This window comes from Pollachius pollachius, assembly GCF_949987615.1.
Source record: "Pollachius pollachius genome assembly, chromosome: 14".
In the NCBI taxonomy this organism is placed as follows: Eukaryota; Metazoa; Chordata; class Actinopteri; order Gadiformes; family Gadidae; genus Pollachius; species Pollachius pollachius.
The window spans coordinates 6,583,093-6,610,516 of record NC_136947.1 but is presented as its reverse complement, the minus strand read 5'-3'; the positions used below and the strand labels follow the sequence as shown (position 1 = coordinate 6,610,516).

The window sequence follows — 27,424 nt, the reverse complement described above, 5'->3', positions numbered from 1 at the left end:
TCGGGAGAGGGGAGAAGAAGACTGCAGGAGGTGAGCTATGTGCGAAACGACAGTTGTGAAAATATAATTCAGCATTCTCCGGGTTTGTTGTGTTTCTCGAACTTACTAAAAAGTGACTGGGGGCTTGGTACTGCTACTGCTACTGCTGCTGGTGGTGGTGGTGGTGGTGTGTGTGTGTGTGTGTGTGTGTGTGTGTGTGTGTGTGGGGGGGGGGTTCCTTCCTGCTATTGTCACGTTGAGCGGAGAATGCTCGGGTCGCGCACTAAATGATTCACAGAAAACTGATTCTTTTTTACATCCGCGTCAGCAATTCAGCCAGGCGCCCTTGTGGGGGAATTCTTCTTCTGTGTGTTTTCATTGAAGTCTGCACTGAGCGCGCCCAAAAACCTCTGACAGGGGCCCCCCGCGGGCGCTTGTCTTCACCTCTGAATCATAAGATGGAGAGACGAAGCTCCCTCTGTGCTCTCAATTATACCCCGCAACACCATCTCCACCCAGCGCGCACCTCCCCCCCCTTTGCACCCGCTTGACGCATTCACACACACACACACACACACACACACACACACACACACACACACAAACACACACACACACACACACACAAACTCCGGCTCACAATCCCTGGCCCTCCACGATCGGGAGAAAATGTAATAATAAAATAAAACAGAGGCAGAGAAGAAAAGCCTTCAGTAATACAGTCCCAGCGGAGGGCTTCGCCACTGCTCTGCCTTGCTGGTACAGCTGACAGGCTCCATCCTCCAACCACCACCATCTCCCCACTCCCCAGCGCACCTAGTGGCCTGTCAGAGTTGGCGCTACAGCGTGACGGTTAGTAGCACGCCCCCGGGGAGGTACAACCTACGCCTGCTGCCCCACCCCTCCCTCCGCATCCTCATCAGCCTCACAAACACCCCCACCCCCCTCTCTCTCTCTGACCCGTGCATGCTCCCCAATCACTACCGCCAGCAGGGGGAGCTGGAGGTTAGTTACCCCGCCCCCCCCCCCCCCTCCCTTCCCTGCCTCCCTCCCTACCAACTCGTCTCCTGCCTCCTCCTCCACCACCACTGCCGCCTCCCTCTACCAAACCCTCCCCAAGGATACGGGGAGAGATCCGACTGGTATGAGGAGGTAGGAGTCTCGTGTTAGGGGCTAGGAGTTAGGAGGGACTGGTGTGAGGGGTTAGGAGGTACCGGTGTGAGGGGCTAGGAGTTAGGAGGGACTAGTGTGAGGGGCTAGGAGTTAGGAGGGACTAGTGTGAGGGGCTAGGAGGTACTGGTGTGAGGGGCTAGGAGTTAGGAGGGACTGGTGTGAGGGGCTAGGAGGAACTGGTGTGGGGGGCTAGGAGTTAGGAAGGACTGGTGTGAGGGGCTAGGAGATAGGAGGTACTGGTGTGAGGGGCTAGGAAATAGGAGGTACTGATGGGAGGTTGGAGGTACTAGTGTGAGGAGCTAGGAGATAGGAGGTACTGGTGTGAGGGGCTAGGAGATAGGAGGTACTGATGGGAGGTTGGAGGTACTAGTGTGAGGGGCTAGGAGATAGGAGGTACTGGTGTGAGGGGCTAGGAGGTAGGACGTACTGATGGGAGGTTGGAGGTACTAGTGTGAGGGGCTAGGAGATAGGAGGTACTGGTGTGGGGGGCTAGGAGATAGGAGGTACTAGTGTGAGGGGCTAGGAGATAGGAGGTACTGGTGTGAGGGGCTAGGAGGTAGGAGGTACTGGTGTGAGGGGCTAGGAGGTAGGACGTACTGATGGGAGGTTGGAGGTACTGGTGTGAGGGGATAGGAGATAGGAGGTACTGGTGTGAGGGGCTAGGAGGTACTGGTGTGAGGGGCTAGGAGGTACTGGTGTGGGGGGCTAGGAGGTAGGAGGTACTGGTGTGAGGGGCTAGGAGGTAGGAGGTACTGGTGTGGGGGGCTAGGAGGTAGCATTATGTGGTGGGGTTACTGCGTTGGTAGGGGCTGGGGGATGTATGGGTGTGGGCAAAGGGACGGGTTATTTAATCAGAGGGCACAGCTGCACAAACAGGGCTATTGAGGAATTTCTGCTACTGATGGTATTGACTTTGCATGAATGGGCCCACTTTTCTCCCCCAAAACGGGCCATTCTCCACATGCCTCACTGAGCTAGACATCAGATATTTTTTTCAATCTTTATTTGTAGTTGTTGCTTCCCTTATCTGATGTGATAATCTGGGCAAGGATAGCGCCGGAGTCTGGAGCACAACCTTCCGGAACAAGCTTGAGGGTGTGTGAGTGTGAGGGTATGTGTGTTTGTGTGAAGTACACCCTTTCTGGCAGTCTTTCCTAAAGAGCTCATAGAATTCCTCTTGCCTGACCCGTCAAAAGCCCACCCCCCCGCCCGCTACCACCACCCCCTCCTATCCGAAATGCCCAAATAAAATAAACCAACAACTGCTGGCTGGGGTCAGAGGGCAGCTGCACTGGGTGCCCGGAACTCAGTCGGAGCCTCTGATTGGTGGAAAGGGCAGCGAAGAAAAAAAAAAACCTTTTTCAAAGTGAAATCTCCAGCTGATGGCTTAGAGCCCCACACCCCACAGTTTGTTTCTCTAGCTGCTGTCAGGAGTGTTGCCCGAGCCATTTGGAAGGATTAAAAACGAAGGGGGGAAACACAGAAAAAACTGAAAGCAGAAACCCAGCAGATCGCCTGCGCCGTAGGAGCTGAGTGATGGCTGCACGCCCCCTTGCAGTGTGATAAACCTTTGACCTTGACAGCCCCCCCCGCCGTGACCCCTGACCCCTGGCTTTGAGCCACAACCGCGGCGAGACAGGTGCAGGCCACACCCCCTACTGTCCTACGGGCCAAACATCTGTCATCTGACCTCTCGGTCTTGATGTTCTGGAAATATCAGTCAAACTGCGTGCACGGTCACAACAACAACAACAACACATGTGTTCACTCTTCTCCCGTTTGAACGCGTACAGTACCACGACTAATCAACCAGAGGGCGTCAAACCGTCCAATCGCGTGGAAGTATTCCGGTCGAGCGGCGCAGAGCTGTCAAATTGCATTTCCTGCATTTGAAGTATTAGGGCCTTTCACCAGTTCCTGTCGATAGCCCGTTTACGTGGGAGACGAGAAGGGAGAAGGGCTGAGAGGAAATGGAGGAGAGCCGGGCAGAGACTGGTGGCGGCTGTGGATCGACCGGTGGCGTGCGCGGCCGCATTAAATGGAGGGTGAGAAAGACACAGTAGCTTTTTACGAAAGGGATTAAGTTCCACTTTATAAAAGCCCGGTTTGAAAGCGGATACACAGCGTTATGTAAGAAATACGACTGTGGGTATGACTATTAAAGCGGTGGCCACAATGACACATGTGAGTCCGAGATTTCCCCCCCCCCGTCGTTTTTGCAGGTTTCTAATTTTCTTCTCCATCACGTTTTTTTCTAATTTTTTATTTCCTTGTTTCGGCAGCGGGCACGGGGGGTGCTCCAAGGTCGTGCCAGTCCGCGCCGGTCTTTCTCCACATCCATTTCCTCTCTGTGGGCACTTCCCTCACGCTGCTGGCCCAGTGATTCAGTGCCTTGCATTAAGAGCAATTCACCTGCCTCCGGCGTCCCAGCGGCAGAGCTCCCCCGGGGGAACCAGGTGGAGCGGTGCGCCGGAGGAGGAAAAAAAAAAAAAAAAAAAAAAAAGAAAAAAAGTTCCACATATGGTAAAGTCAAGCTGCTCAGAGGCTGCTGAGTGTCTGCTGTGGGGAATAGGCGGGATATGGGGGTTGGTATAGGGGAGGGAGGGAGGGAGGGCTTCTAAAGGACCCAGCTGGTACCAGGGGTTGGGGGGCGGGGATGGGGGGGTGGAGGCTCTCCTACGTTACCACACCTCGGTGTCTGTTTGCTGCTCCCCTTTGGAACACGTCGGCCAAACCACATGACCAGTCATTTTAGATTCCTGCCTCCGTCGCCCTCCCCTCCTCCTCCCTCTCTATCTGTCTCCCTCTCTGTTTATCCCTCTCTATCTCGACCCTCTCTCTTTCTGTCCCTCTCTATCACATCCCCCTCCCCCCTCCCCTCCTCCCCCCTCCTCCATTCTCTTCCATGCTTCCAACCGGTTCTGTATCCAATTGAACATTTGGTCCTCCACTGCTGGTTAATCAAATTCCTCCATCTGCCCCCCCTGTCCCCATGGAACATAAAAAAGGTGCAGACAGAGCCCGGGTCCAAGTGTATATTGGGAGGGAGGGAGGGAAGGGAGGGACAGCAGGGAGGGAGGGAGCGAGGCAGCAGACTGCCTACCTAACTTACACTTCCCAGTCAACTAGATCAGGTAGAGAGAGTGTGTGCCGGGGCCAGGCCTGGTCGGTTTGGGCCACGGAGGAACAGCTTGGGACGAGAGAGGCAGAGGGCCCTGCTGTTTGGTCGGGGCCCCAGGGACAGCCCGGTGGCTCCATGTGACAGTCCCAGGGTTTAATGTGCTAATGCCTGCACATACGCTGCAGAATATACAATAGAAGAGGTGGATGAAACCGGTGGGGGAAGAGAAGGAGGAAGCTACAGCCACAACAACAAGAGGATGAGTACGTTGCTGTGTGGCCTCCGTGGAGATAGGTGGCGCTCTTGCTTTGAACACAAGCTTTCAAATCTTGAACGAATAACCGAGGCAAATATAAACGATAACATAAAGGGCAGGCCGTAAAAAGGAACCATGTTAAGATGTCACACAGATCTGCCAATGATTTTCAAGGACCCACACCCCTTCCCGAGTGGGAGCAGACACAGCCTTCAGAAAATAGCTCCTTGATTACCGGTTAACAAACTACACCTGTCACCGTATGCAGAGGAACAGGGGTGCTTCGAAAACACACCAGTAATCCTGTCTAAATGGCCTGGCGCGCTATGGCGACACACGCGTCTGGGCTCCGGCGCCGCCTTCAATCCCGCAGTACGGCGTCGTTGCAGGTGAGGCCGAGCGATACCGTGAAGAAGAAAAATAGCGTCCCAGATGGGGAAACACGTGGCGTTTCCAAGCGCTCGCCCTAGCGTCTATTGCCTCGTGTACACTTCACGATCCACCCCTCCCTTGACCCTGGCAGGTGGCACAACATGTGTCAATAATTAAACAGCGTTTTTTAACAGAGCAGGACACAGGAATACGATGTCATTCACTGCCTATATATTTCATCGGGCTCCTCTATCCAAAGCACACGAGAGATTGCAATTAATCAAACCACTGGAATATGCGAACAGCAATTTCCACTTAATGGCACTTACTGGAATCGGGTCCCTTAAGCACCACATACTGTCTATCAGACGAGCCAGAGTCGTTTTTATCTTTGTAGTTCAGACAATAAACCCTGGTGTAGATGTTAAACAACAGCCATTTGACATTAGGAAGTGTGATAACACCATCAAACGTGGCACACACACTCTATCTATCCGTCTCTCTCTCTCTCTCGCTCGCACGACCTGACAAATCAACCCACATGATAGCATTATGGTTAATCATGCTGAAGGCGTACTATGTAACAATAAAACCCGATAAAGTTCACGATCAAAATTCACGCAATAAAAAAAGTTCAGTGCAACCCGGTAATACGAAAACAATAGAGACTCAAGAGAGACTCAAGAGGATAAACCTTCCATTGTGTCTGTTCGGTGTAGCCTTCAATTACGGCCGTTTCTGAAAGGTGCACCGCTTCGCCTTGAAGGAAGCCACGCTCCTCCTAATGCTCTTGATGTGACCTCACGGCTGAGTGTTTGGTCTGTATCCACCAAACCACAGGAGGCTGACCGCTTGACATCTAGGGACTGCAAGAGGATCATTCCTCGCTTTTAGTGGCTTTCCGTGCAGGGGCTGCTCCTTCCTCGGCTAAATGGCACCCATGTCCCTAAAAGTGTGTCTGTCTCTCTCTCGCTTCTCCCCAACCTCTCTCCTTCTCTCCCTCCCCTCCTCCGCTCTCTCGGGCTGCCTCTAAAGGCTCCTCTAAGTGCAGCATCTTGTTTCAGTAATTCAGCCAGGCCCGAGACAGTGGAGGGAAGAAAGTAATCGATTTCTCTCTCATTGGGTTCCTCCCAGACTTGCTGTAGGGCCTCTTAAGGGACTGCTGGACTATTGGACGGCACAATGTTTTGGGAAGGAGTGTCATTGCGTTTAAGGTCATCGTTATAGCCAGATTTCATTTTCAGCAGCAGCACCCATTTTTTATTGGTCCTATGCGACAAAACGAAGGCGATGGCTAACAAACAACCAAGGGGAGGACGTAAACACGATTTAAGGGGTTGGGGCGGGCCACTTTATATGGACATCATCGTCCTGGAAGACGGGGAACGGAGGAAAGAGAAATTATTTACAACGGCAATATTATGGGTGATAGATATAGAGAATGTCTGGAAAGAGCCGTTAGAGTCAGTGCAGTGCTTTTAGCAAGGTGCATAGGTAAACCACACGCCTATAAAAGGGAGAATCGCTAAATAATTCAGAGGAAATGCCATTACTGTATGATTACAATTTCTGCTTGAAGTCACCAAATGGGGAGGAATTGAGCAGAGAGAGAAAAAAAAGAGAGAGAGAGAGAGAGAGAGAGAGAGAGAGGGAGAGACAGACAGAGACAGACAGAAAGACAGGGAGAGATACAGAGAGAGAGAGAGAGAGAAAAAAGAGAGAGAGAGAGACACACACACAAGGAGAAAAAGTAACTACTGAAACATTTCAAAGAGTGGAGGCATAGAGAGACGCTGGGAACACACTGTACAGAAAGACAAATATGTTTTAAAAACCGGCACTGTAAAGCGGTTACAACCTTTGTGCTTTTATATTTTTAAAAGCACCACCACAACAACAATGGCAGCAGCCACAGCCACTCGACACATCCGTGCACAGAAGACAGCTGTCTCTTTAAGGCTGATCAGTGGGCAGTGCCAGTGAGGGCTTACTTCCAGCTTTCTACTCCCCCAACCTGGCCACATCAATGTGTGGGGTTCAGCCTTGGTCTCTCAGGACCACCCAGCCCCCCCTGATTTTTCCTTCTCTTTCTCTCCCTCTCCTGACACCCACTCACTCAGCCACTGTCTCTCTTTCTCTCTCACTTGCTTAATCATCCTCTCTCTCTCTCTCTCTCTCTCTCTCATTCCCTCTCTCCCTCTCCCTCTCTCTCTCATTCCCTCTCTCCCTCTCTCTCTCAACCAATCTCTCTCTCTCTCTCTCTCCCTCTCTCTCTCCCTCTCTCTCTCAACCAATCTCTCTCTCTTTCTCTCTCTCTGTCTCGTTGTCTCTCTCCCTCTCTCTCTCTCTCTCTCTCTCTCTGTCTCTCTCCCTCCCTCTCTCCCCCTCCCTCTCTCTAAAGGGCCTTAAGGATTTCTAATGTTTCACCCTGCCTTTTCCCTGGCTGCAGCCGAGACGCGCCTCTTAAATTCGTAATGGTGGTCAGCCGCCGTCGAGACCATCTCACATTTGCATATGATGAAGATAGTCTTTAAACACACCAATTAAAATGGCAGCGCAGCTACCTGCAGGGCCTCGCGATGCTGCTACATTTTAAAATAAGGAGCAGTCTCGGGTGTCATTAAGACAGCGCCGGTCGAAATACAAACAAGACAAATCTATCTATTGTTTATTACATCCTCGGGCTTCTTACCCAGAGGGCAGAATACGAGAGAGGGGTGGGCTGTGAGGGGGGGGGGGGGGGGGCAGAGGGGGTTGGCAGAGGTCAACATCATTACCATTTCTCCCTTTTTCTCCACGTCAGGCCATACCAAGACATGCCTTGGCAAATTCCATGGCAGCATCGTATATCACATTATCATAAAGCCCCAAAGAGCTAACCTTTGTTCAATTCCATTTGATTCAAAAGAACAGAAGCAGAAAAGGAAAAGGGAAAGAAAAAAAAACGAAACCCCACCGACCCGCCCACCAACCCCCCAAAAAAAGAAATGTTTCTACTGACAGCCGCAGACAGTGTCTCCGTGTTTTCGCAAGTGCAGTTGTTTGTCTTTGGGTCGTGTGACTGCTCTTGCTAAAGACGTGCTATTCCAAAAATAAGGTGTCGGGGGAACACGGGTGGATCATTAAATTATACTGGGTAGAATATCACATTATCCAGAGTGCTTCAAGGTTCTGGAAATAATAATACGCTATAGCCTGCACTGCTCCACTTCACACGGGCAGTCAAATTTAATAATTGTGCAGCTCTGTCTGCCCGTGAAGTGTCAATAAAATAAAAAAAAAATTATAAAGCCCGGAAAAAAACCTCTGTGTTGTTTTCTTTTGACACCATTTCGACTGTGCGCATCTAATGCGCCGGGCGACAGTCGACGACGACGACACCAGAAGCTGGCAGCGTGTGAAATACTGTCGCCGGAACAGCGCTGACAACGTCCTCAGGTGCTTTCTGAGGGTTTTATCAGCGCGCGGCTAATCCCGCACAGCGGCTCGTAACACTCAATACACGCAAAGAGGGGGAGGAAGGGAGGAGGGAGGAGAGACGGGAACGGAGAGAGAGAACAAATGGTGGAGGAAGAGGAGACACACACACATAATGGAGTGGTAACGAGAGGAAAAATGCCGGGGGTAGGAGGGGGGAGAGGGAAAGAACAGAAAGAGGAAAACAGGAAGAAGGGAACGACAGACAGAAAGAGAAGAAGAAAAGGGAGACGGAACTAACGAAAGAGAAAACGAACCGGCGAATGAAAATAAAGGAAGATCTGCAAATCCCGCCTCCCCCACCCCGCCTCCCCCCACCCTCCCTCACCCACCCACCCACCCACCGCCACAACCACACACCCCTCCAGCCCCACTGCCTCCCCCGAGAGACCCTCCTTGATGCCAAGCATTCATCATCCAGCCTCTAATATCAGTTATTCTGCGGCTCCTCTGCTTACAGCAGAATTAATTTCTGCTTTAATTACTCTCATCGGTGGAATGCTGATGAAGGAGAGGGACGAGGCATTCTGGGACCCGGGCCTCATTCCGCTGCTTTAATTTGAATGAATTCCACCCGGAGACGCTGGCAAACAACTGGCAGCCGGGCCCCCGGAGTCACTCTGGGACCGCACGGTAGAACAGCAGCCAGGGCCCCCGCCAACCTAGCTACCTTCTGCGTGTGTGTCTGAGTGTGTGTGTGTGTGTGTGTCTGAGTGTGTGTGACTGCCTTTGTGTGAGTGTGTCGGCCGATGTGTGTGCATGTTTGACTGTATGTGTGTGTGTGTGTGTGTGTGTCTGCCTATGTGTAAGCGTGTGCGTGTGTGTGCATCTGTGAGCATGTGTGTGTGTCCGCCTGTGCGTGCATGTTTGTTTGTCTTTGTGTCAGTGTGTGTGTGTCTTTGTGTGTGCGTGTTTGTCTATGTGTGTCAGTGTGTGTGTGTCTGTGTGTGTGTATCAGTGTATGTGTCTTTGTGTATCTCCTATTGTTTGTGTGTTACGGGGTTGTTGTGTTGTCTTTTTTCCTCAACACAAGCACACACATGCACACACACACACATGTGGGTACATTAGGGTTATGTGTGTGCTAGTCTGGACGTCACACGCACGGTTCAGTGTGTGTTGTAGTACAAGGAATTGGAGGGGTGGTGGTGGTGGTGCTGGGCGGGCAAGAATGAAGGTGGTGGGACAGAGATGTGATGAGTGTTGCTCCATAATAGCATCAATAGTGGTGGTGACTGTATTTGCATATGTGTGTGTCGCCCGGGTGTGTGTGTGTGTGTTTGTTGTTGCGTGCGTGGATGAGAGATTGAGGGAGGGAGAGTCTGTTTTGCATGTGTAAATATTAATCTTCATGCCCCATAACCATATACGTGTAATGTGCACATGAGCATTCACATGTTCATAAATGAGTATGCGGTGGGAGAGAGCAGGAAACGGGGGCATCCATGGAGACGCAATGTAAATGCTTCCAGAGAGAGAGAGAGAGAGAGAGAGAGAGAGAGAGAGAGAGAGAGAGAGAGAGAGAGAGAGAGAGAGAGAGAGAGAGAGAGAGAGAGAGAGAGAGAGAGAGAGAGAGAGAGAGAGAGAGAGAGAGAGAGAGAGAGAGAGAAACATAGAGACATAGAGAGAGACAGACAGAGTCAGAGAAATAGAGAGAGAGAGACCGAGAGAGAGAGAGACCGAGACAGAAAAAGGAGAGAGAGACAGAGACAGAAAAAGAGAGACACAGAGAGATACAGAGACAGAGAAAAAGAGAGAGAGAGAGCGAGACAGCAAGACAGAGAAACATATGAAAGATGCACAAGCTCACGGCTCAAAGGTTCGAGGGCAGAACAATACCATTAATAGTTCATTTGATTGTTGCCGATCCGCCACGTCATTCTCACAACAAGAGCGCCGGAGTGTGTGTGTGACGGGGGAACTGAAAAGCTGTAAACCAGACGCACGCGAGGCGCTTACACATCGTACAAAACAACTGCAGAATCCGTATCCCGTAGCAGCAGAGAGGAGCCTTGTAATTGACTTTTCTCCCAGCCAGCGTTGTAGTTACAGAACGGAGCATATTGGATAAGGATTGTGATTGATTGTGTGGGTCTGCCATAGCGATTGGTTTGATTAAATGTAACCATGGCATTCTCTTCCAAGTCCTAATGAAGCAGCAATTTGAAAGTGAGGAGAGCGAGGAGGAGAAGGCTGAGCCAGACTGCCTTCAGCATCGGGCTGCTGTCTGCCCGTGTGCATACGAATACCTAGTCCTACCCTGCATTGTTCTGCATAGTCCGGTACTGCTAGAGTGCTACAGTCATGTCTGGCTGTAGGGCTACCCTGCTACACTGCTGAAGTGTTACACTCCAACTGATCTGAAGTGTTCAGTGCTGTAGTGATACACTGCCACAGTGCTATAGTGCTGCATTGTCCTATAGAGATACACTGCCATAGAGCTACAGTGCTATATAGAGCTACAGTGCTAGTATGCTATATAGCTACAGTGCTTCAATGCTACAATGCTATAGAGCTACAATGCTACAATTCTATAGACCCACAGTGCTACAGAGTCTTATAGTGCTACAATGTGACAGCGCAACAGTAGCTATACAGGGATAGTGCTACAGAAACACAATGAAATGCTAATAGGCTTTTGACTCACTCGCTCTAATTTCTGTTTCACTCTGAAGTGCTAGCCTCTCAATGCAGCATCAATTAAAAATTAAAGGGATTGTGTATTGTTAGTCATTAATGACCGTTCAAATAATGCAAATTCAAATTCACAGTGTTTAAATATGTCGCTGTATAGTGCCGTTTGCATTTTGAAAAAATATCTGAAAACCATGCCGCGGTAGTAGTGCTTATAAGCTGAAGCGGTGAAGAAGCCGATAGAGAATGAAAGCATGAAATGAGAGTGTGACATCTGTGAAATCTACGTTAATATTAACAACAACCAAAACGAGATATGTAACAAGACGGTGCCAAGCTTCAAACACCACTCGGGTTCCTCAAACCGCTCATTCTCTAACTCCCTCCCAACTTCCCCAACAGTTCCACTTTTTCCTTTTGTTTTTCTTCCACGTTTTATAGTCTGTCTGAGCGGTCACAGCCCTGACCTCCACTGACCTCTGGAAACCTCTGGCCAGGTGGGCGGTGGTACGCCCTGCACCATGTCCATTTTCTTGGCAGCCCTCTGTCTCTCGTTCTCTCTCTCTCTCTGTGTCTCTCTCTCCCTCCCCCTCTCTCTCGCCTACCCAGGTAGAAAGCCCAGGCCATGATGATGAGCATCTGGGTCACAAACACCAGCCACATTAATATCTTCCTAATGATAATAATCATTACTGTGTAAGCACCGGCTCCCATAGTGGGGGGAGGTCTTCTCCGCTGAATGTGCCAGGGCTTCGGCGCGAGAGAACCGACGTCGTCGTTGTTAAGGTGAAAAAAAGAGCGATAAAAAATAGAAAAACACAGCGATGAAATGGGTCCTTTAATGGGCGAGGACCGAGAGGCAATGCGATGATAATACCGCCGGCTAATGTGGTGATACAGGTAATGAGATGCGCGGAGGACATTAAGGAAGTGGTGCTGGAGGAGGAGGAGGGATGGGGGGAGGCAGGGAGGCTCAAACAAATAGATAAATAAATTACAACAAAGTGTGGGAACTAATAGATAGACAAATACTAAGTCCGTACCTCGGTGGACAGCTAAAACGGTATAAACTGGGTATATAAATAAATAATAGATGAATATATATGCCTACAGATTTTTGTGCTTCAACTGAGAGCTGAAACGTAACAAATAAAACAATTTTATTCTTTCAGAATGTAAAACTTTGGCAACGCGCGGCCAACCTTCATGGGAAGTTGTGGGACGGCCTCGACCTCCCCGTCTCTCCGAGTTCGCTCGGAGCGCATTCCAGCACCGCAAACTGTACTCCTCGTGCCTCCGTCACCCCCCCCGACTCCACCTCGTTTAATATAACTGTCAGTATTCACCTATCACAGGCCATTATCTGTCTCATCCGCGTTCATTATTGAAGCTAATGATCTGTTGTCCTCTCGGCTCTCCGATTGAAGGAGGACTACATTAAAAGTCTCTTAGTAACTTAATTAGTAATTATAAATGTTAAAGATTAATCAGAGTGGCGAGTGGCTTAAGGTTTAGGTCTCCAGGCGACGCCGGGGACAAATGGATAGACAAAAGGGGGCCACGTCGGCTTCATGTACACGCTCAGGCGAGCGGGCGCCGAAGACGCTCTGAAATGAGAATGGAGGCGCATGAGGAGGTGTGTGCGTGTCGTCGGGGCGAGAATATTACCGTCATATTATGCTTGAGTTGTAATTACGTTTGAGACACAAAAAGAAAGAAAAAAAAAGGTTAATTTCTCTCACGATGAATCCGTTCTATTAATCCGTGCCGTGGAGATTCGGTAGATTCGGTTAACGGCAACTGCGTTTAAATCTGCCGTTTTCACTGTCACTTCCTCCTTCCCGGAAAACTGCGTTCATTAATTCCGTTTTATTTTTCCGTGACTTTCACGAAAAACTGCAAATCGCTATTTCCCGCTGTTTTTCAAATCTATAATCTGTAACTGTATCGGAGTTAGTAATATTACAGAAGTGGGACGTGTAATGTGGTTACCTGTGAAGCATGCAATGTTCACATTATCTCGCCCTAACAAGATGACAAAAGATTCCCTCAATTAAACCCTGGGTGCTGGTACACTAATTCCTCACTAAATCTGTCCCTCCATGACTATTCCACACCAGCTAAACATATAAGCAATGATATCAACATTAATGCTTTATGAATAATAAAGCTTTCATCCTGGGACTTCCTGTGCGGTTTCCATTAATGAAGAAGGGGGTGGGGATCAGGATGGTGGGTTGGGGGTTGCCCCAGGTGTGTGTCCCTGTTTTCCGGAGTGTGCGTTATTTCTGAAACCGGAGGGGGGTGAGGGGGTTGGAGGATGGAGAGGTCGGCACTTTCAGCACCGGAGAAGAACTACCAGGAACTTTAGTTTGTTTTAGCAGCCTATGAAGCAACGGAAGCAAGCTGGATGAAATCTATTTTTTCTGTCCATCTGTCTTCCTTTATTGCTTTCTTCCTTCCAAAGTGGTCCTCTACCAGATAAACCCCAGCTCTTCTACCTTGTAAATCACGATGTGTATCCATTGCACAGATCTGCCAGTTTCTGCTTTGCAGTAGAAACCGTAGGTGATTTGACTGCTATTGCACACATACACACGTAAACACACAACACGCACACACCGGTGGTGCTGGTAGGGGTCTGGCCAGTGGCCCACAGCACCTGAAACCTATTAAGAGGAGCTCTGGAACATTCCACGGGACTCCTACTCTGAGGCCAGAGGGCATCGTAAAGGTCTTCACAGACCGGCCCGCCGATGCGTGGATATACAGCCTGGCGAGGTGAAACGTCAAGGCTGCCGTCTGTGAGAGGAGAGGGCTTTGGGAAAAACAATGCTAGCGCACTGCGGATTGCATTGTGTTTGTCTGGGAACAACCGAGAGACGCGTGCTGTGCGGATGCGGGGAAATACGGCACCACCCTCTGGACTGGCCGCTGGGGTAGCGAGCTGCATTTATATGTACTGTTGTCTTCTAGAGCAAATAAAACAATTCTCAAAAATCTGCATTCTGTGGGAAATTTGTCACCATAAAAGAACAGTATGATTAAAACATTTACTGTTGGCAAGCCAGGCAAGACTTCTACCAAGTTTCTTTTTTTTTGTATCAAATGATTTGCCATCTGGACTTCTGAACAGTAGGGGGCCCAACAGTGCACTGACACTAAAAAACACACGAAAACACGCAAAGCCTCGCTGCCAAATTTCTTCGAATTAGCCTTATCTTCTCCACTCTGTGTGTGTGTGTGTGTGTGTGTGTGTGTGTGTGTGTGTGTGTGTGTGTGTGTGTGTGTGTGTGTGTGTGTGTGTGTGTGTGTGTGTGTGTGTGTGTGTGTGTGTGTGTGTGTGTGTGGACGTCTTTGTGTGTGTCTGCCTATGTGTATGCGTGTGCGTGCCAGGGGCGTGCGTGCATGCGTGCGCACTGCCACCGCATGTGTGTGTGGGTTTTTTTAGTGGCATCGGGGCCCCGGTCTCTTTGGCTGGCTCCGAGTCCATACCACAGCGCTATGCTCGGTGGGTTTAGCTCTATGGGTGTCTGTGGCCTCTCCTCTGGACGCCCGTGTCCATTTGCTCTGCGGGTATGGCAGACCCGAGCTGACAGATGGTCGGCACTCTTCAGTCCGCTCCAGAGTAACACAGTAACTGGTTTTTCCTCCGCCGTTGACCTTGCCACAGCCAGCCAGCAATCCAGGCTGGCACTCGGCCTGTCGAACAGGAGGGTAATGAAGTCCAGCGCTGCTCACATGATTATTAAGGCTTTGACGCTGGGGGGCCTTTCAGCGCTCGGCCCTCCACCCCCATCCACCTACCTACCCACCCGTCCTCTACCGCTCTCTCTCCCACTTTCTCTCTCTCTCTCCCACTCTCTCTCTCTCTCTCGGTCTCTCTCTCTCTCTCTCTCCCACTCTCTCTCTCTCTCTCCCGCTCTCTCTCCCACGAACACTAAGTTTACCACTACACAGTTAGAGCGTGGTAACTTTGTACTTTTGCACATCAAAAACCAACCAGCAGACCAACCAAACAGTATTCCTCCTAAAAAAAAAAACTAAAAACGGGGGTGATACTCTTTTCCATAAATGATTTTGCTTTTTCGTTTTGCGTTTCAACACTGAATACCACACGCCGGTAGCCACGAGTCAACTCCCAAGCCGTGCTGAAAGCAGACACCGGGCGAGGAACGTGATATGCAGAAACCTCACGTCTGAGGCAGGGTCTTCAACACAGCACCAGAGAATGCCTGAAAGCCACACCACATGACTGCCATCCTCCACTACCACCACCACCACCACCACCACCACCATCCCCGGCCCCCCGCTCCCCATACCAAGCCACCCCCACGACCGTCAGACATCTCCAGGGCGTGCCTGGAACCCGGGGTCCCACCGGGGCCCGGCCCTAAGGGCCGGGGAGGTGTGGGTTGCGGTGCTGACCTTTACCCGCGGCAGCGCTGTCTGTTTGCACCTCGCCTCCCTTCACCTCGTCTCTCATCGCCATCCCCCCCCACAAACCCCCACCCCACCACTCTTCCCAGTCAGAACTACTGAGCAAACCCCCCATTGGTAGCCTGCGGGGGCCCCGGTGACATCCAGGAGGCGCTCCCCAGGGGATTGGGGTTATGGGGGTAAAGGGGAGGTAGGGTGACGGGGTGTGAGGGCAGAGTAATGCAGAGGTTAATTCTGATCATTCAGTATTTATGGGGCACTTCAGAACAAGGGGTCGGCATTAACACTCTAAAGGAGACGTCCCTCCTGTATATCAATAAAACAGTAGCCAGGGAACACAGCAAGAGCTCCTACCTCTATTCGGGTTACTCGAGTTTCCAACTAGCCTGACATGGGGGGGTTCTGAAATTAAACAGTGAATCGTGTGTTAGATACGGCATCACTGCGAAGAAAGGTGCTACAGTGTTACATCACAATGAGATGGTGCATTTCTGTGCGTGGGTTTGGGGGGGTCATTCACGACGCATGCAACACTGCTTAAAGTATCCCTGTCAAAGTAAATAAAATAGAAATAATAATAATGCATAACCAAATGTGTCCCCTCGGGTCGCCATGGTGACGCCCGTCAACCGATTGCAAGTTCAGTACGGGGGGGCCGCGAATGTTCCCTCTGAGCTTGTACAAACAGGCCCTATGAACTGAGAGCGGCAGATATTTTCTCACATGTTGGCCTAGTCTGTGAGGTGTGGGGAAATGTCAAGAAAATCAATGGATAAGGACTACATCAGACTAGGGCTGGTCTGGCCTAGCAAAAGCTCTTCCCCATGGTCATGTCAATTGCCTCTGTTTTACAAGGAGAAGACCAAACACCGAGGGGAGCATCGCTGCTACTGCAATGCTGTAGAACTTTCAACGCTATGTGCCCGAAGTTACCGAGAGATTTGTAAGGAAACTTGGGTTTTTTCTCTCTTTTTTCTCCTTCTCTACACTTTTTTTTACCAGGTGAATGTGAGAAATGTACAGATTGAGCAGCCCCCCCCTCCCCGTGTACCGCACACACACACACAAACACTCTCTCTCCCTCTCAGACACACACACACACACACACACACAATCTCTCACATACACACAAGTACAAACACACACTCAATCACACACCTCCTCCATTTTGCAGCGCACTCTACTTCCTATTCTCCTCATGGACTCCACATTAGTCAGGCAGACGTATAATGTAACGAGCAGGAAGGTGCGCTTAATTGCATATTAGCAGCAACACACTCGGCTGCACGGGAGGTGACTACGCTAACGAACGAATGGAGAGGCATTATTAATCACCAATTAATAATAGCGCGGAGAAATCACACTCAGTGTCAAGCACGCCTGACTTCCTCCCGCTTTTTTCCGAGTGGCTGGTCCGAGCAACATTTCCCTGATTTATTGTCTCGATCGAGATTGATCCGCGGATCACCGTGTTGACTTCCTGCTCTGATCCTGTCTGACTCCGCCCCTCTGTCCCGCTATAGAGTGGGAGAGACGAAGAGCGCAGTCTATGTGTTTGTTAAGAGATAACATGTGTAGGGCCCTCTATGGATGACTGATTACAAAACAAAGAGCGGTGGTTGGGGGACAGAAGAGGGGGCGTTTAGAATAAAAGATAACTTAGCAAAAATGATTGCGATAGGGGGAAGGAAAACGTCGAAGACAAAAAGGCCCCTTTTTTTCCTTTTCCGATTCATCGCGGAAAGAAAGACACTTAATGTGGTGGTAAATGAGTCGCCACCAGGGTACAGAGTACAGACACAGAGACCATGTAATCAACACACAGTGGCCAAGCTGCTCCCCAGACCAAGAGAATATGTCAAGGATTAGCCGTGAGAAAGCAACACAAAAAACACTAACAAAAAAAAAGGGAGGTTTTATTTTTGTAGCTCTCGATACTGTGGTGTAGTGGTGGCGTGCTTCCTGGGCAGATTCACCCCCCAGCAGGCACCGTATGAGAGAGAGTGAGAGAGTGTGAGAGAGTGAGAGAGAGAAGCTGATGGGTGGATACGGGAAGAGGGAGATAGAAGGAGAGCGAGAGGGAGGGAAGCCATGGGACGAGGGAGGGCTAGAATAAGAGAAAGATGAATATTGAAGGACAGAGGGATAGGAAGACAGTGAAAGAGAGTGATGAGAGAAAAGGAAAAAAAGGGGTGTCGCATTATGAACAGAGAGGGTCGGGAGTGAGCGAATTAAAAGAGTAGGAGGAGGAGGAGGAGGGTTATAGAGGCCTCTTGCTCGCAGTGCTCCCCAGCTCTGTTGCGGCCCACAGTGCCTGCTTCACACAGAGCGGCCAGCTGTACAGCAAATGTGCCTTTCCCTCTCCGCCCCCGAACCCTTCCACCCCTCTAGTGCCCCCCCCACCTCTCCTCCCCCCGCCCGGGCCACCGCCGGCTCCTCTTGGCGTGAGCAGGCTCCGCCCTCACTTGGCTGGGAGCGCGGTGCTGTCACCCACCCAACTAAATTTTGTAGAGGTGACCCCAGGAAAAAAAAAAAAAAAAAAAGAGAGCGAGAGAGACGAAGAGAGAGAGGAGCACTTTCTGGAATGGGACAGGATTTGTTTGTGGGTTTGTTTGTTTGCTTACGGTTGTCCTTCCGATCGCTGCCATGTTGGCTGGAGCCGCTTGGAATGGAGTGCGGTGGAAAGCGGAGACCGGACTCAAAGTACATTATAACCAAAAGCCAAACTAAGCCCTTTTCATCCTTAAGACCCTACAAAAGGAGAGCACTTAGCTTTTAAAAGTCCTATCGGGGATTTTTTTTCTTCTTTTCGTTTTTGAAGTCCACACAGGGATGTAATAGTTGGAAACAGTGTGCTAAATGGGACAAAGGTGCCCCCCCTTGGGGCTACTAATGTCAGAGTTCACGGAGGGGTCAAAGTGAAACCCAGCAGGGGTCAGAGTTCCCCCGCTGAGAGAAAAAAACGAAGCAGGCTTCGTCTGACAATAAAAACACACGGACGGTTCTGGTCAACCGTTTGACTCCGTTCAAAGATACGCTTCGTTAGGACACGTTCTAGTCGTTGGAATGGATTGAAAATTATAAAACAAAAAAATAACAAATCTCAAACAAAAGGACGGAAAAAAGGAATAGGATATGGTAATGAAATACAACAGCTGAAAGCTGTATAAATCTGTGTGCCTCTGGAGAATAATCGGACACCCTCAATTCTGTAAGTGTGCCATGCCAAAAAAACTCCAAACTAAAGAGTGGCCAGCTGTCTTCTGGCCTGCTATTAAATTGCTCCTTGGATGGTGGCGATATCATTTTTTTTCTCCATAGGAGTATCGCACCAGGTCCCCAAACATAGCGACCAGCTGTACAGCAAATGTGGACTGATCCATCTGGGGCCTAGCAGGCTGCAGCCCCCATCTTAAGACACATGGGGCCGTTCACAGGCTTGGCGAGGGCTGGGCCCGAGCACACGCGCTCTGTACCTATGGCTGCCTCTCACCGTCTCATTTACCGCCATTATCATGCTAAGTGTCGGGGCTAAGCTAGCCACTGCAAAATGAGTGCCGAGCTCGGATGCTGGTCCGAGAACCCGTGGAGCGCGGCCGCCGTTGGAGGATGCGGAGGCTTGTTCAGTGCATCGAAAATGCACTGGCAGACAAGCGAGAAGGGGGAAGGACTCTCCGCTGTTCCAGCCCATGGCAGGGCGGGGAGGCAGGGAGGGAGTGCGGGGGTACTGAGGCTAGGTACACCGGGGCCAGGCTGAGTGCACTGGGCTTTGGGAGACTATAGTATTACAAAAGGCTAACACTGAGATGGACCTGGTCCGGTGGCGGTGGAGGTGGTGGCGAGGGGAAGGGAGTGGGGGGATTTGAGAGAGTCTGGGCTCGGGTTCTGTTGTTCCATACACTTAGCGCTACGGTTATGTCACGCCACATCACTATATATAGAGTTGTCAGTGTGAGCTGACAGCGCCGGGCGCGGGCACGGACGAAAACAACACCCCTATGAATCCAGCGTCTGCCCCATTACCTACGCTAATAACGCCGACAGCTGAGCAGAGATGACCCCCAGCTCCCTGGTTCCCCTCTCCTGTGCAGATGGCCATTAAAAGGAGAAAGTGTCCCCTTTCCATTTTTTCTCCACCAGAGAAGGTATTTAGAGCTTTTCCAAATTAGCGCTTTTTTTTTCTGCGCGTTTGGCCTGAAATAGGCTTTGCGGTAATTACAGGCTGGTTTGATTTTTTTGGTTTCTTTTTTGCCATATTCTTCTTCGTCAGGCGGCTACACTGCCGAAATGCGAAGCAATTCAATTACAAATTGGCACGGTATCGGGAAAATGACACGGTCAATGGAGAATATCAAATATTTATGAATATCTTAGCTACGGTGGATTTTGTGATCAGCAGGATGTTACTTTTCAATCTCTCCTGTCATCTTTTCATGATGCCTCCCCGTTCTCATCCGATTTGCTGCTATTCATTCCCTTTCTGTTCCTCCGAATGTAAACGCAATTGGCAACAATCCTTGAAATTGGTAAACAAAAAAATCTATGAAACGAACAGTTCACCTTCAAAGTAAAAAATGATTGAAAATCATAAAAGTAAGACATCAGACAATAACCGAATCACCGATCCTCTGGTTATATCCTAAGCTGTCTGGGTTCCACGATGATGGGGGGGGGGGGAAAGTGTGTGCGTGTGTGTGGCTGAAAGACATAAAATAACCAGTAGGGGGCTTGTTTTCTACCCTCCCAGTGTGCTCCGCGCCTGCCTGCTTTTCAGCGAGAGAAAGGTGGTATTAGGCACCCCCCAGTCGAATAGTGGGAGAGCAGATCGCAAAAGATGAATACAAAATACGCACCTACAAGCCCCCCCCCCCCTCCCCCCCCCCCCCCCCATCCCTTCCACACACACACACCGCAGCATCGAAATCACAAATCACATGCCTCTGATTGTTTATGCACAAACAGTGTGTCCCTGATAGAATTGCCTAGCGGTCCTGATAGAATTGCCCACCGTGTTTAAATTCACCTGCGCCTAGAAGCTCGTCCCAAACAGAGAGGCGGCTTGGTTCCAGATCAATGGACTCCTCTCTCCCACTGAAGACAACAGATAATGCAGTGTAATGAAAGAGCTGCCAAACGAGCTGAATAAATGAATGAATAAAGGGAAGGTGAGAGCGTGGAATCCAGACGCCTACTTACTGCAGGCAAGAAAACCCTGTTTTTTTCCAATTTTCTGTTTGCTACAAATTATTCAGCCTGCATACCAATGACGGGAGGGGAAAAAAGTGAAGATGTGTTTCAAAACACGGAGGTTAGTTGCTTTACACACAGACACGCACGCAGACACACCTGCACACAAACACACAGGCTTTGTTTAGGATACGGATGCGGCGAGAGATAAGTCTCTTTCACCGGATTGAGTGATTGGGGATTGTTGTGTTTCTGTGCACAATCGATATCTTTTGTATGTCAACCAAGAACCTTCCATTTGGGTGTGTTAGCGCTATAGTTGTAAGGCAATCCAGTGAACCCCCCTTCAATCTTAACTGACTACCAAACCAACAGCCAAATCAAAATTCAAAGCAGTAAAGAATATTCTCCCGGTTGGTGATGTGAACGGCTTCATGCACTTTCCAACACAAAAGAGTTCCCATATCTTGTGATGGGAGAACATGCAATTTTAGTGGAAATTCCTGAGCAATTCACATAGAAACATGCACATATATTGTATGCAAACATGAACAGAAAATCAAGATGATTGGTGAAGGTGTATTATGATGAGTAGTATTTTTTGATAGTATGATCAGAACATGGGTAGGAAACTCAAATGTTTTGTTTTTTTTATAAATTTCATACAATAAAGCAATTGTCTAATAAATTTCTGAAACATATTTTAAAATGTACCATATTGTTTAACACTTCAGTTTTAGGTAATTATCGTTGAAATGTTTTTGTAATTGCAATTAAATATCGGATTAAAGGTGTTTGCTCGACTGTAATCAATAACACAATATGTATTGTGTTCATCATCTCTGTTAAAAGCTTTAAAGTTAATGTACTGATGCTCCGTTCTGATTATATGGAAGGTGTGCACAGCTAAATAGATGAGGTTCCTGAGAGGACGAAAATGAATAGTGTAAAGAGGTCCTACCCAGCATGTGGTTGGCCACGTGAACCTGGATGTCCCATTCACTGTAGAACACCATTTGACATTTGATGCACTGGTATGTCTTCTTCTATACAGGAGAAGAAGAAAAAATGATGGAACGTTTGTCAAATACATCAACGTGACTCCAACGATCGTTTCAATAATGCAGCATAAACCACTAGAGTAAAATCATATGCAATATTTTTAACAACAATATTCTTATGTTCTGTCGAAATGAAAACGTGCAAATAGGGTTCACAAGTACCTCCTCTGTCTGTGAGGGGCTGGCCCTGGGCATGGGGGACACCTGGGGGGTCCGGAGCTGCCCTCCGTTGCTGTCCCTGCCCTGATCCGGGTGCACCGTCTGCACGTGGTTCTGCAACTCGGCCTCCGACTCAAACTTCACGTTGCAGCTGGTGCACCGTGTCTTGGCCGACAGTGAGGACGTGGAGGAGGCCGAAGACGCGGAAGAAGCGCCTTTGGCCTTTCCCTCGCCGGGGCTGACACTCTCCCCCTGGACCCAAGAACCGGTGATCCCTGCTGGGGTGTTGGCTCCCCCCTGCTGCTGCTGCTGCTGCTGGTGCTGCTGCCTTCCTCCGTTCACCGTGGGGCTGGAGCTCTTGGAGCCAGCAGCCGCCACACAGGATGCACAGAGGCCGTACGGCAGTCCGTTGATGTCCAGCTTCACCAGGTCCTGCTTGGAGCGGAAGTCCTTCAGGCAAGACGCACACTTGAAGAGCTTCTGGACCGGATGATGGTGCATGTTCTGGGGCATGATGGAGTTGCGGCCGATGGGATGGTTGGTGGACATGGTTCCCGTTTTTTGCATGTGGAAGGTACCATGGATCTTGAGCTCCAGCGTGGAGGTGACCGTCTGCATGCACACCACACAGCGAAAGCCCGTCAGGGAGTTCCTCAGGTCTGGGTGCATCTGGCAATGCTCCAGGAAGTCTTCCTCGCATTGGAGTGGCATTTTGCAGATGCGGCAGCTACCAGTGTCCAGGCTCTTGCTATGGGTGACCTTGTGTTCGGTTAAGGTGAGTAGAGAGGGGAAACGCTCCCCGCAGATGGGACACATGTAGTGTTTGACCGGCCCGAGGTGGGTCTGCATGTGCTCCCTCAGCCCTGCCTCAGAGAAGAAGGTGCGGGAGCAGACGTTACACTTGTGGGTTCCCTTGATCATGTCTGCTTTCCTTTTCATCATTGCACTCTCCCCAGGGCGGATATTATGATCCCTCAGCTGGTGGTTGGTGAGAAGGGAGTCCATCGTATAGGACGCTCCACAGATATCACATCCAAACATTGGATCTGCTGTGTCCACTTCTTCCTCACTTCCATCGCGGCTGTTCTGGGACTCCACCACGGTGGCTCCCACTGCTCCAGACCCGTGACTGTTTGTCAGGAGCCCCTGCAGCTCGACGTCTTCCTTAGGCTGGCCTTCCACGACGCCCGTGGTGGAGCCATTAGCCCCACAGTTCTGGGCCTTGCCCTCAAACACACAGTGTTTCTCCCTCAAGTGCTTCTCCAGCAGGACGATGGCGTGGAAGGCCTTGCTGCAGAAGCGGCAGTTGTACTTCTTGCTGTGGGTGGTGATGTGGCACTGCAGCTCCACCTCCGTGCCGAAGGACTCGCCGCAGAAGATGCATCGGTGGGCGCGGCCCTGGTTCTCCAGGTGGCTGTGTTTGACGTGCAGCTGCAGGTCCGTCTCGTGCCGGAAGTCCCAGTTACAGGAGGTGCAGCGGTAGACCTTCTTCTCGTTGCTGTGCTTCACGGCGAGGTGGAGCTGGGTTGACACCTTGGAGTCGAACACCTCCTGGCACAGGGTGCAGCGGAAAAACACAAAGGTGTGCATGTCCAGGAGGTGCTTCTGCAGGTCGTCCACCGAGGTGAACTGCTTGTCGCAGCTCTCGCAGATGTAGTAGGTGGAGGTGATGGTGAAGTGGACGGTGACGTGCTTGAGCAGGGACTCTTGGTTGGGGAACTCCTTGTTGCACTGTGGACAGGTGAGCTGAGGCTGAAGACCGTCCAGGTGAGTTTTGAGATGAGTCTGGAAAAGGTCAAGGCTCGTGTACTTGGCCCCGCACTGGTTGCAGATGAATTCACTGGTATTCCGAGAGGAGCCGCCTTGCTTCAGTAACGTGGCGTGTTCGACCGATATTGGAGAGTGGGGACTGAGAGTTCTGAGAGATTTCTTTCCGTTGTTGATGTAGTTGAGAGCCAGTGGAATGTTCTTGTGGTTCTCCTTGATGTGCTTGTTGAGTTTCAAAACACTGTTGAAGATCGGGGAGTTGGTGCAGTATGAACAGGAGTAGACCTCAACGATTGGCTCCTTGGGAGTTACAGCCAGGGGGGAGTCAAAGCGGAGGCTTCCCCCGTCACAGTGAGTCTGCCGGACGTGCTCCTCCAGGGTGGTCTCGGTCAAGAAGCCCATGAAGCACTGGGGGCAGAAGAAGGCGTTGCTCTCCTTGGCCACGGGACTCGGGAAGCCGTGGGAGCAGCGGATGTGCTCCTGCAGGGCGTTGAGGTCCCCCATCACCTCAGGGCAGAAGTTACACTGAAGCAGCGCGTCAGGTAGGCTCGCCAGCAGGGCGGCGTGGTCCTCTGCGTTGTGAACCTGCTTGAGGTGCTCATTTAGGTTGAACAATGAGGGCAGGACCTCCAAGCAGAACTGGCACGTGTGGGCCTGCTCTGGTTTGTCGAGGTGCATGGTGCGCAGGTGGATCTGCAGGACGGCCAGGCTGGAGAAGCTCTGCTTGTTGCAGTAGATGCAACTGTAAGAGATTTTGGGCTGCTTGGAGGCGCGCCCTCCCATCTCGGAGTTGTGCTGGGCGCTCCTCTTCCTCCTGCCCCTCGTCTTGGGCACCGGTGGAGCCGTCTCCACCATGTTGGAGCTGTCGACGGAGAGGTTGGAGTCCGGGGTCGTGCTGGACACGGACGTGTAGCCCACGGTCAGCAGAGAAGGGCTGTTGCTATGGTTACTCGATTCAGGGAGCTGGTGTATGTCCATGTGGGCGTAGAGGTCCTCGACGGACGGGAAGTGCTCCGAGCAGATGGCGCAGTTGTGGCCCTTGCGGTCGCGTCCGTGCGCCTGGTCGATGTGGGTCAGCAGGGCGCCCTCGTCGCTGAAGGGCTCATGGCAGTAGATGCATTGCAGGGCGGCACTGAGGCCTCCGTCCTCCGACGGCGAGCACTCGGGGTGGCACTCGGCGATGTGCCTCTGGAGCTCCTCGGGGACGTCGAAGCCCTCCTCGCAGCGGCCGCACTTGCGCGTCTCTTTCAGTTTCCAGTCGTCGGACCTGCTGCCGTCCTTGCCCCGCTCGTGCACTTGCATGTGGCCGTGGAGGGAGCTGGAGGAGAGGAAGCCTCTGCGGCACACGGGGCACTTGTGGGGCTTGTTGGAGGCGTGGGTTTTCATGTGGATCTTGAGGTGGTCGCTCCGGGAGAAGGCCGAGTCGCACTCGCCGCAGTGGTACTTCTTGTCGCCGGTGTGCAGCTTGACGTGGCGGTCGCGACTGCGCTTGTGCTTGAACAGGCGGCTGCAGAAGGTGCAGCTGAAGGGGAGCTTGTCGCCGTGGCTCTGCTCGTGGCGCTTGAGGAAGCTCAGGCGGCTGAAGGACTTGTCGCAGAACTGGCAAGGGTACGGCAGGCCGGGGCCGCCTTCGTCTTCGCCGAAGTCGTAGTCCTCGCAGTGTCCTGGGGAGGTCTGGTCCTTACTGGAGGGGGACGAGGCAGGCCAAGAGCACAACGGGTCATCCTCGATATCTGCTCCGTCTGCAGAGTAAAGTAGATAGGGTGGAGGGAGGGAGGGGGTGATGAAGGAAGGGGGGGGATGAGAGAGAGAGATAGAGAGATAGAGAGAGGGGTGTTTTGTCAGATTATATTAGGAGCTCATTTGTCTTCACTCCGCTGTTGAGAAGTAAAGGTGAACCATTGCAGCGTTAATCATCAATGTAATTATATGCTACAGTAGCCGTGTGTGAATTTACATTCCTTCTGAAACTTAGACCCCCTTTTCCCCTGTTCAGCCGCACTACACCTCCTTAGGTGTTATCAAAAAAAGTTATATTTAATTGTGCAATTCAGTATAATTAGAGAAAAGGCAAAGTGGAAATACTTTTAGTACAATTAACCTTGTATGTGGCCATGTAATAGCTAAGCCCACTGTGACTCAAAATGCAATCTCTTTGACATTTAAAGCCAACACAAGGCATGGGTGTGCTTAAAGATGTAAGCACTACATGAGGTAAATTAGAACATTTCTATTTTTCTTGAACAATACCAGCTTTTTTTTTTTTTAGTAAGAGGCCTTCAAGTGACCTTATGTCTGGGGAAAAAGAAGCCGGGAAAACAGTTCACAGGGCTCAAAGGGAAGATTAAATATGCAATTTAAACCACGGCAATGCATACCCTTTAGCATAAAGCCTTTGAGTCCAGAATTGATGATTTCTGCGAGGCACGGCCCTTCATGCACATCAGTCAATATATATCAGATTAGAAAACATGTAGTATTATCATATGCATCCGAACAGCTTCTGCTGAGCCGCACGGCAACTGATGCTGAACGGTTCAAATTGTGTGTTTGACTGTTTGTGTGGGTGTGCGTGTGTTTGACTGTGTTTGAGTGTGTGTGTGTATATGTGTGCATGTGTGTGTGTGTGTATGTTTGGGGGGGGGGGGGGGGGGGGGGGGGGGGGGTCAAGCTGCTGAACGACCTCACCCAAGGACAAACAGGTGCAACCCACTGACAAGCAGAAATCAGGCAATGCAGTGGCCCTCCCCCCACCCCACTCTAATTGTTTGAATGTGTCCCTCTGCAGATGGAAGCGCTGTCGTTCCACCAGTGCGGCGCACGGGGAGATGAATGGAAAACACAGAACACCACTTTCCAACAGTTCAAAAGGTCACAGGCCACCTTAACCCGCCGTCTCTTCTAAACTATGTGAACTTCCCCTCTTGAATAAAACAGCGTAATCCCAGCCCCCTTCCTGAAAAAAAAAAAGAGTCATGTCAAAAGGCCAAAAACGGGAAAAACAAGAGGAAACTGGAAAAGATTTATTGCAGGGGCGAAGGAAAAGCAACGCAACTCTTTCCAGGATCTAGCCTAGCCTGTGCTCTCCTCATCCGACAAATCCAAGTGTCTCTCTCCCTGCCTGCCTGCCTCCCTCCCTCCCTCCCTCTCCCCCGCTCAGTTGTTTTCATTGGGAGATCTGCCCTTTTGCCAGGATAACATGCCCTATCCGAGCACTTAGCTCCATCAGGGCCTATCTTCAGGAAACAGATGGGGTCGAAGGCCATTCCCTTGCCCCTCCAAACTGCTGAAAGCGGCACATTGAGAGCCCACCTCCACACCGCGGCTCTCTCCCGGAAACCTCCCTCCTCTGGCAAGGTGCCCACTCGGCACGCACATCTCACTCAAGAAGTGAACCTCCCTCTACCTCTTGCTCTCTCTATCTGTCGGTGTGTGGCTCTCTCGCTCTCTCTCTTTGTGCAAGTGTGTCTCTCTCTCTCCCTCTCTCTATCTATCTGTGTGTATGGCTCTCTCTTTCTCACTCTCACTCTCTCTCTCTCACTCTCTCTCTCTCTCTCTGTAAGTGTGTGGCTCTCTCTATCTCTCTCACTCTCTCTCTCTCTCCCTCTGTGATTGTGTCTCTCTCCCTCTGTTTCCACGGTTGCAGGGAGGTTGGTCTATCGGTGGGATGCCCTCCTCCACTGAGGGGGAGGATCTGCCCTCCCTCCCACAGCCTCCCAGGGTATGGGAGATGAAGAGCAAGTGCAAGAAGAATGACCCGGCCAATGCCTTACAGTCAAACACATTGGCTCCGAGACA

At 50.8% G+C, this 27,424-nt stretch overlaps 1 protein-coding gene across 1 annotated transcript in view; it reads right to left on the bottom strand.

Moving 5' to 3' along the window:
• The window catches only part of znf521 (zinc finger protein 521), a 111,069-nt gene that overhangs the window by 38,555 nt on the left and 45,090 nt on the right, over positions 1-27,424 (bottom strand). The window contains 2 exon segments of the mRNA XM_079750245.1: positions 21,601-21,685; positions 21,863-25,368. Of these exon segments, the coding sequence (XP_079606371.1) occupies positions 21,601-21,685; positions 21,863-25,368 (3,591 nt within the window).